At 59.5% G+C, this 10405-nt stretch overlaps 1 protein-coding gene across 1 annotated transcript; it reads left to right on the top strand.

Moving 5' to 3' along the window:
- The first annotated feature begins 4441 nt into the window (after positions 1-4441).
- Positions 4442-5005, top strand: LOC106804307. Its single transcript, XM_014805089.1, has one exon. The coding sequence runs from the start codon at positions 4442-4444 to the stop codon at positions 5003-5005; it is 564 nt and encodes a 187-aa protein (XP_014660575.1).
- Positions 5006-10405: the final 5400 nt, after the last annotated feature.

Genomic DNA, 10405 nt, shown 5'->3' with positions numbered 1-10405 from the left:
CTGCTCCAGTTTCTGCGTTGCCAACGTATACGTACGTGTACTACCACTGCTCTGGCATGGAGATGCAGAGCCGGCAGCTGCTGCAGGCCTGCAGCCCCAGCAGTCTGATCTCTGCCAAAACCACAGGGCAGTGGTGTTTTTTACATCCATCCGGCCGTAGGCTATCGCGGGATTGTGACATCCTAATTGCAGCCGGCCAGGCATCATTGCTATGCTCTGGACTTCTCTGAACCTACGGCCTAGCTGCATTGCCTATCTATTCTCTCTGTCTGAAAAGATTTTAACTTTCGCCCCATGGTGGCCTCGCGTAGGTTGCATGCTGAAGGGGACAAATGATGGTTTGATGTGAGATCAATGAACAAGTTGTAACATCTGATTGATTTCGGTTTGCCATTGAGATTCACCCCTTGTTTACTTCCCTCCAAACTCCTAACTTTGACACTATGTAAAAAGAAGATTCCCCATCACATCAAACTTACGGTACATGCATGGAGTACTAAATGTAGACGAAATCAAAAACTAATTGCACGGTTTTGTTGTACTTTGCGAGACGAATCTTTTGAGCCTAATTAGTCAATATTTGGACAATAATTCACAAATACAAACGAAACGCTACAGTGTCGTATTTATAGCAAAATGCCAATTTGGCAACTCCCAACTTGGGAAGTAAACAAGAGCTCAATCCATAAGTCAGATCAAATTCGCCCATAATACCGTAAGTCACATCAAGTCAATAACAGTTTTGGTCCCTAAAAATCGGATTGGGCCTTCCACTAGGTTTTACAAGGGACAAGTAGATCACTTACGCTAGCTAGCAATTTGGATAAAAGTGGTGCTTTAGCCGCGCGCCAAGCCAAGAGGCAGTGAGGCACCTACCGCATGAAGCTAACCATCATTCTCAATTATATGTTTTTCGGACGTATTTACCCGTTGGCTCTTCACTAACCAAGAAAACCCATGATTCTCAATTCTGTGTTTTTCGAACGTATTTACCCATTGGCTCTTCACTCGATCACCAAGAAAAGCAATCTCAGAAGAAACTTCAGAACTGTTGGGGGGAAATATTAACGACCCCCTAATACACAGCTTAAAGGAATAAACATGAGGGCCCAAGCCCACCAAAGCGTGGCCAAATCTTCGCCTCGCCCGACCCAGGCATCAGGATCGGGAGCGCCCGACCTCCCTCCGCAGGGCCTCCGCCTCGCCCGACCGTAACCCCGGGGTCGGGAGCACCCGACCCTGCATCACGAAGGTTCCGCCTCGCCCGACCCCGAGCAAAGGAGTCGGGCACGCTGGGGCCCACGGGTCAGAATCCCCCTTGGATACGGTCCGCATAAACAAGACAAATCCTGCGGGGCCCCCCGTCGGCCTCACCATAAATGCGCCGCAGAGATGGCAGAACGCAGGGCGACCGCGCCCCTCATGCAACCCGGCGCAAGTACCCGCGCACGACCGTCCTGTGCGAACTACAGTATCGGCGGCCAGCTCCTATTCGTCGCAGGGTACTCATGACCTGCGGCGACTAGAGAAAGGAAGGGAGCGGCCCCGCCCTCGGGTCCCGCACGCCCTCGGGTCTCGCGCGAACGGCAATACAAACATGAAGCTCCCACCCTCTACAAGCCATCGCCGGAGCAGCGGCATCCACCGTCCTCCCTAACGGACGGCGGGATAACGACGAAACCCCCTCATCATGATCTATCCTGATACCTACGAACATCGAAGTAGCTACCTGCGAAGAGCTGCAACACTTGGCATCCGGCGGCCACCCCTTCCAGCATGCACGACGGCACGCGTTAAGGGTCGGCCGGACGTCGGGCGCCAGGGGCCTCTGCCCTCCTTCCCGCCAGACCTTTTTTACCATCTCACTCTTTGCCTTTTACCCAGTCCCAATTGTAACTCCGGCCGGCCCCTTGCGATATAAAAGGAGGAACCTAGAGCCGGGGGAAGGGGATCGACAGATCTAGAGATCAACACTTCTCCTAAGAACACAAAAGAAAAAGAGACCTGGGACCAGTCCCTCTCTCGCCCGTCTGTAACCCCCTACTACAAAATCCCCGCGCGGGCAACACGAACATCCTCGATACTGGACGTAGGGCTTCCTTTGCCCGAACCAGTCTAATCCGTGTCTCCCGTGCGACCATCTGAGGCTCACGCACATAAAAGAAATTTACTAGTCTAAGTCCTGATCCGCTGATCTAGACAACGACAGTTGGCGCGCCAGGTAGGGGACCTTTGTGCGTGCATCTCCAAGTTTCAGATGGCCAATCGCGATAGCAGCTTCGCTCCGGGCTCCCTGATCCGTTTCGGGAGCCTGGACTTTCTGGCCACCGGAAATGGGATCGAGCTGATCCCTGTCCATGTCCTGCCCGCTCGTCCTGCTGCCCTCGGCACCACCGCTAGGACAGCGACGAGCGGCCGGATGCCAGCCAGAGGGGCCTCACCAGAAGGATGGCTCTTCGGGCTACGCAACGCCGCGGAGGCTCACGGCCGCCTCCTGGCGCGGTCCTTCGCCACGTCGCCCGCGAGCAACGAGCTCGTGGGCGTGGCAAGGACAGTCTCCGACACTAGCTCCAGTAACGGGAGCCCTCGCCCCTCGCGCGAGTGCTTCATGGCTGATGCGCACTCTGAGGGGTCCAACGGCGATGGTGTCGAGGGGAGGCAACGGGCTCCCCCCTCGCGCGCCGCAGCTACGACTGGGGCCCTGCCCAGGGCACCAGAGGGCTCTCTGCAACCGGAAGCGCACATGGGCGCTCGCCAAGAAGTAGAGCACCCCCGCCACGAGGGGGGAGCACGACAACGAGCGCGCGACGTCCAGGAACGCATCTGTGCGGACGGGGAACGTCCACCGCTCTTTGCCCGCGCCAGCCAGAACGTCGCCGCCGCGGCGGTGTTACTCCGACAGCTCCCCGAACCGGCAACACCTGAGGAGCGACGGGCGCGCCAAGAGATGCGTAACCTACTCGAGTGCGCCGCCGTCCAGCAGGCAGAAAGTTCGGCGTCTCAACGACGCGGCCAGAACGCCAGTAGGGCGACGCAGGGCGCCCCCCCGGAACGGCGGGGGGAATCTGTCCATCAACCCCTTCCGGAGGCGAATCCAGCTGCGACCGCCCAGCGAGCACCGCCACTCGTGGTAGGCGAGGCCCGATCCATCCACCAACGCGTCGGTCCCGTTCGCAACGCCCGCGATACACTGAACGCGCGGAGACGTTCCCGCGCGGACAGGGCGGACGGGGCGGACTGTGGCTACCACGTCCACCGTGGCGGACGCTACGACAGCGGGGAAGACCGCAGTCCGAGCCCCGGAGCGGCTGGACCTCGGGCCTTCTCTGCGCGCATCCTGAATGCGCCCTTCCCGCCGCGCTTCCGGCAGCCTACGAGTGTGGCCAAATACTCGGGGGAGACCAACCCTGGGGTATGGCTCAGCGATTACCGGCTTGCATGTCAAGCCGGCGGGGCGGACGATGACTTGTTCATCATCCGCAACCTACCCTTGTTTCTGGCAGACTCCACGAGAGCCTGGCTAGAACATATCCCTTCAGGGCGCGTTCGCAACTGGAACGACTTGAAGGAGGTTTTCGTAGGAAACTTCCAAGGGACGTACACACGCCCTGGCAACTCCTGGGATCTCCGGAGCTGCCGCCAGGGGGCGGACGAGTCCCTCCGGGATTACATCCGGCGCTTCTCCAGAAAGCGCACTGAGCTCTCCAACGTCGCCGACGCCGACGTCATAGGAGCTTTCATAGCAGGGACCTCTTGCCGGCCCCTCGTCCACGAGCTAGGGCGCCGAGGCCCGCGGACCACAGAGGAGCTCCTCAACATCGCCACTAGCTATGCCTCTGGCGAAGAGGCTGTCGGAGCGATCTTTGATCGTTCCAAAGGCAAGGCGAAGCGGGAGGAGGACGCCGACGAAGGCACCTCCAACCGCCAGCGGCAGAAGAAGAAGGGCAAGCAGCGGCGCGAGGCCCCCCTCGTGGCCGCAGTCGAACGCAAGCGAGGGCAGCCGCCCCCCGAAGGCGCACCCGGCTTCTTCGACAAGCTGCTCGAGGGACCGTGCCCGAACCATGAGTTCCCCATCAAACACGCCTACAAAGATTGCAACCTCATGAAGAGTTTCTTCGTGGGCAATCCGGTAAAGGGTGATCGGAAATGGAAGCCTGATGAGGAAAAGAAAGGCGACGAGGAGAAGGAAGACGGCTTCCCCAAAGTAGATGGCTGCTTCATGATCTTTGGGGGGTCCACAGCATATGACACCAGGCGCCAACAGAAGCTGGAGCGCCGGGAGGTCTATGCGGTCGAGCCTGCAACCCCGGCCTTCCTCGACTGGTCCGCGCCGGCCATCACGTTCGACCGGTCTGACCACCCCGGACGCGTCCGGCACCCGGGGCGCTACCCACTAGTCGTCGACCCCATCGTCGGCACTACACGTCTCACCAAGGTACTCATGGATGGGGGCAGCGGCCTCAACCTCCTCTACGCCGAGACCCTCGACGCCATGGGGATCGACCGCTCACGTCTCCGTCCTAGCAAGGCTCCCTTCCATGGCGTCGTGCCAGGGAAGCAGGCAACGCCCCTCGGGCAGATCGACCTGCCCGTCACGTTTGGGACCCCTTCCAACTACAGGAAGGAGGTCCTCACCTTCGAGGTGGTGGGCTTTCGCGGAACCTACCACGCCATCTTGGGCCGCCCATGCTACGCGAAGTTCATGGCAATCCCCAACTACACCTACCTCAAGCTCAAGCTGCCAGGACCCAACGGAGTCATCACCGTCGGCACGACCTTCCAGAAGGCATACGAGTGCGACGTCGAGTGCTGCGAGTACGCCGCGGCTATCGCCGACTCGGGCGACATGGTGGCCCAGCTTGAGGAAACCGTTGACGACCGGCCCGACGCCAAGCAGCCAGGAACCTCCTTCGAGCCCACCGAAGGTATCAAAGAAGTCCCCCTCAATCCCGGTTGTTCCAGTGGAGGGGTGGTGCGGATCAGCGCAACCCTATCCCCCAAATAGGAAAGCGCGCTTGTCGGCTTCCTCCGCGCAAACAGCGATATCTTTGCGTGGAAGCCCTCGGACATGCCAGGCATCCCGAGAGAAGTCGCCGAGCATTCCCTGAACATCAGGGCCGGCTCTAAACCGGTGAAGCAGGGCTTGCGCCGTTTCGACGAAGAAAGGCGCAGGGCCATTGGTGAAGAGCTCGAAAAGCTCCTGGCGGCCGGCTTCATCAAGGAAGTACACCACCCTGAGTGGTTGGCCAATCCTGTTCTTGTGCCGAAAAAGAGTGGGAAATGGAGAATGTGTGTCGATTATACCGGTCTCAACAAAGCGTGTCCAAAGGATCCGTTCCCTTTGCCGCGTATAGATCAAATAGTCGACTCGACAGCCGGGTGCGAAACACTTAGTTTCCTCGATGCGTACTCCGGCTATCACCAGATCATGATGAAAGAGGCCGACCAGCTCGCTACCTCCTTCATCACCCCCTTTGGCCCCTACTGCTATGTTAAGATGCCATTTGGCCTCAAAAATGCGGGGGCTACCTTCCAGCGATGTATGCTTAAGTGCTTTGGAGATCTCATCGGGCGAACCGTTGAGGCCTACGTTGACGACATCGTGGTCAAATCCAGGAAGGGCGATCAGCTCGTCCCCGACCTGAAGCTAGCCTTCGAAAGGCTAAGGGATAAGCGTATCAAGCTTAACCCAGAGAAATGCGTGTTTGGTGTCCCAAGGGGCATGCTGCTAGGCTTCATCGTCTCCGTGCGTGGCATCGAGGCGAACCCGGAGAAGATAGCGGCCATCAACGGCATGGGGCCGATCCGAAACATGAAGGGAGTGCAGCGCGTCATGGGATGCTTAGCGTCCTTAAGCCGCTTCATCTCGCGCCTCGGCGAGCGAGGACTCCCCCTCTATCGGCTCCTGAAGAAATCCGACCGCTTCGAGTGGACCAGCGAGGCGCAGGAGGCGCTTGACCGGCTCAAGGACCTCCTGACGAAGGCCCCAATCCTGGTTCCGCCGACCGACGGCGAGACCCTCCTACTCTACGTCGCGGCAACCACCCAGGTGGTCAGCGCGGCCTTAGTGGTGGAACGGGAGGAGGAGGGGCATGCTCTTAAGGTGCAACGCCCGATGTACTTCATCAGCGAGGTGTTGTCCGAATCCAAGTCACGATATCCGCAGATCCAGAAGCTCGTCTACACCGTCCTCATCACGAAGAGGAAGCTGCGTCACTACTTCACCTCCCACCCGGTAACGGTCGTCTCTTCATTCCCTCTTGGTGAAGTAATCCGGAACCCAAATGCAACAGGGAGGATCGCGAAATGGGCGGTTGAGCTTATGGACCAGGGTATCACCTACGTCCCCCGCACCGCCATCAAATCCCAGGTACTTGCCGATTTCGTGGCCGAATGGACAGAGATACAAACACCGCCGGCGACAGAGGAGCAGGAGTATTGGACGCTGTACTTCGACGGGTCGCTGATGAGGGCCCGCGCCGGAGCAGGCCTCGTTTTCGTCTCTCCGCTGGGCGTACGCATAAGGTACATGATTCGCCTCCATTTTCCTGCATCCAACAATGTCGCTGAGTATGAAGCCCTTCTCAACGGGCTTCGCATCGCCATCGAGCTGGGCATCCGTCGACTAGACGTCCGAGGCGATTCCCAGTTGGTCGTCGAACAAGTCATGAAAGAATGGAGCTGCCATGACCCAAAAATGGCCGCCTACTGCAACGAGGTACGTAAGCTCGAGGACAAGTTCGACGGGTTGGAGCTCAACCACGTCGCAAGGCGCTTCAACGAAGCTGCCGACGAGCTCGCAAAGGCGGCGTCCGGCTGGATGCCCGTCCCCGACGGCGTCTTCGTTAGCGACCAGCTGAAGCCTTCGATCCGTTACCCGGAGCCAGCAGGGGTCGGCGAGGCATGCCCAGCCTCGGGGTCGGGATCCGAGCCAGGAGAGGTTGGCAATACGCCACCTATCCTGGACCCGAACACCAATCCCGAGGGAAACGATGCTGCCCCACCCGACCCGGCCGCGAAAGCCAAGCCCTCCGACCCCGCGGTTATGGAAATCAAGGCGGGCCCCGCGGCGGGGGCCGACCCCTTGACCGATTGGAGAACCCCGTACCTCGACTACCTTATCCACAACGCACTCCCAACCGATAAGATCGAAGCCCGCAGGATCACGCGCCGTGCGAAATCCTTCACCATCATCGACCAAGAGCTTTACAAGCGAAGCCACACGGGGATCCTCCAGCGCTGCATCCCGATCGAGCAGGGAAAGGCGCTGATCCAAGACATCCACGCCGGGGCTTGCGGTCACCACGCTGCGCCAAGGACGCTGGTGGGCAATGCCTTCCGGCAAGGTTTCTACTGGCCAACCGCGGTCGCGGATGCTACCCAGGTAGTCCGCACTTGCGAAGGATGCCAATTCTTTGCCCGCCAAACCCATCTGCCCGCACAGGCGTTGCAAACCATCCCCATCACGTGGCCGTTCGCGGTCTGGGGGCTGGATCTCGTCGGACCCTTCAAAAGGGCGCCCGGGGGCTTCACCCACCTACTCGTCGCTGTCGACAAGTTTTCCAAATGGATCGAAGCAAGGCCTGTGGCGCAAATCAAGTCTGAGCAGGTGGTACAATTCTTCACCGACATCATCCACCGCTTCGGGATCCCGAACTCCATCATAACCGACAACGGTACGCAGTTCACCGGAAAGAGATTCCTCCAGTTCTGCGACGACCAACACATTCGAGTGGATTGGGCGGCAGTTGCGCACCCCCGCACGAACGGGCAAGTCGAACGAGCCAACGGCATGATACTTCAGGGTCTCAAGCCACGGATCTTCGACCGCCTTAAAAAGTTCGGCGGACGATGGGTTGCGGAACTCCCAGCAGTCCTCTGGAGCCTGAGGACGACCCCCAGCCGGGCGACAGGATTCACCCCGTTCTTCATGGTTTACGGGTCCGAGGGCATCCTGCCCACCGACTTGGAGTATGGGTCACCAAGGGTCAAAGCATACGACGAACAGGGAAACCAGGCGTCGCTCGAGGACGCGCAAGACCAACTCGACGAAGCGCGAGATGTAGCCCTCCTACACTCAGCTAAGTACCAGCAGGCCCTACGGCGTTACCACAATCGCAAGATACAAGGCCGCGCCTTCAACGTTGGAGATCTAGTGCTCCGCCTCGTCCAAGACCACAGGGGTCGGCATAAGTTGACTCCCCCATGGGAAGGGCCGTTCATCGTCGCACAGGTGCTACGGCCAGGCACCTACAAGCTGGCAACCCCCGACGGGCAAATCTTCAGCAACGCCTGGAACATAGAACAGCTAAGGCGCTTCTACCCATAGCTCTTGTTTATAATTTATACATAGCGTTGCCCCCGTTTTCGTTTAAGCTCAGGGGTATCCGACCCTGGCCTCGTTCCAAGGTCGCATACCCCTCGGGGGCTACCAGTTTTGTTCTTCTGCTAAAAAGAAACCCTGAGCCACCTCGGCTCAGGTCTTTTCGTTTAAGCTCAGGGGTATCCGACCCTAGCCTCGTTCCAAGGTCGCATACCCCTCGGGGGCTACCAGTTTTGATCTTCACGAAACAAGAAGGCCTTTTCTTTCAAGCTCAGGGGTATCCGACCCTGGCCTGGCCCTAGGATCGCACACCCCTCGGGGGCTATCAGGGGTTCCAACCCCAGCTGCTGGGCACCGCTAAAAAGAAAACGTTTTTCTTCTTTCAAAAAACCGGACACTCCCTTTCGAAAACCTTTGGACGCAAAAAGATAAGGATGCGTGAACGGTACTCAGCCAAGTTGCGATCGGACTGCGAAAAAGCCTACGCCCCAGCGGCTACGGTACCTTCGCTCATCAAAAACTTACTGACACGCCCGGCAACGCATCCGAACGCTTTCAAAAACCAAAGGAATAACAAAGGGAAACGGTTTCCTTAGCGCAAAATAAAAAGTCATAAGAACAGGCCCGTATGGCCAGCGCAAACAAGTTCAAGACGACTGACTTAAATACAAACGTTTTTTGGGCACAAGCCCGGTACAGCTAATTGACAGGAGGGTCGGCTGGAGCGGTAGTCCCGGGGTCGGCTGAAGCGGCGGCTTCGGGGTCAACAGGAGCGACGGCTTCAGGGTCGGCGACGGCGGCGGCTTCAGGGTCGGCGGCGGCAGGGGCCTCGGGGCCGGCAGGAGCGGCTTCAGGGTCGGCAGGGGGGACGGCTTCATCCTCCAGAAGCTTCGCGAGGGCCTCCGCCGGTGCAGTCACCGCGGAGTCGATCTCGTCCAGCTCGGCGTCGGTGTAGCCGGCGCAGTACCCCTCACTCATCCCGACAAAGTTAATGTCGGCATAGTGAGAGCCAAAGACCCCGAAGGCGCGCCGCACACCAAAGTGAAGCGCGTCCACGGCAATCTCACGACGACGACGGCGCACTCAGACACGGGCTGACAGCGAGCTCGACCTTCTCCGGAGCAACGCGAAGTCCTCGCAGACGACGCGGACCGCATCCCGCAAGGCGCCATGCTCGCCGCGCTCCTCGTCGAGCAAAACCCGCAACCTGGCAAGGTCCTCTGCAGGAGCCGATCAAGAAGTCCCACCAAGTCAGAGGAAACGAAACACCAACGACACGGAAATACAGAAGCAGAAAGAGCCTCACCGTCGGCCTGGGCCTTCACCTCGCGTTCCCGGTCGACACTGAGGGACAAGGCGGCCTGGAGCCCGTGCACCTGCAAACGGAATTGGTCGCGTTCCGCGTGAAGGGCTCCATTCTCCCCCCTCAGCCGCGCCAGTTCCTCGACGTCCCGGCGGGCCCGCTCGGTAGCAGCGGCTCTTAGCCCCTCGGCGTCACGGCGCGCCTTTTCCATGGCAGCCTGGAACTCCTCAAGGTCCAGATGGGCCTTCTCCGTGATGGCCTGGAGCTTGGCCTCGGCACGCCGCGTCCCCTCCAGCGCCACCTGCTCACGACCCTCCAGGTCGCGAACGGCCCCCCGGGCGGCACCGAGCTGCAGGGCCAGATCCCTGGAGCGCTCCCTCTCGGTGTTGTAGTGCTCCCAGAGGTTCCGCTGCCGCCGGAGGAAGTCGGATTTTTCCAGGCTGGCCTCCTGAAGAGCCTGCAAAGCAGCATGACGGTAAGACAAAAAAAAAGTAAAAATAAAGGAGCTCATCACCGAGCGGCAAAAACAAACATACCTGGTTGCCAGGGACCACGGTGTCGGCCAAAGCTCCCAACGCCGAGGTCAGCGCCGCCTGAGCCCGAGCGACGCCGCCATGCACCACCTGCCACTTATGCCACTCGGCGGCATCATCCAGTGCGTAGAGGCGCCGCGGCGGGTCGTCGCGGGACGTCCAGCGGAGGATGTGCCCTCTCCACGCCCTGGGGACGGACGAAGTCGAGGGCGGAACAAGGCCCGACTCTGACGTCGTCGTCGATGA

The sequence above is a fragment of the Setaria italica genome, chromosome IV (assembly GCF_000263155.2).
Source record: "Setaria italica strain Yugu1 chromosome IV, Setaria_italica_v2.0, whole genome shotgun sequence".
Taxonomy (NCBI): Eukaryota; Viridiplantae; Streptophyta; class Magnoliopsida; order Poales; family Poaceae; genus Setaria; species Setaria italica.
This window is presented reverse-complemented; position numbering and strand designations above follow the sequence as displayed.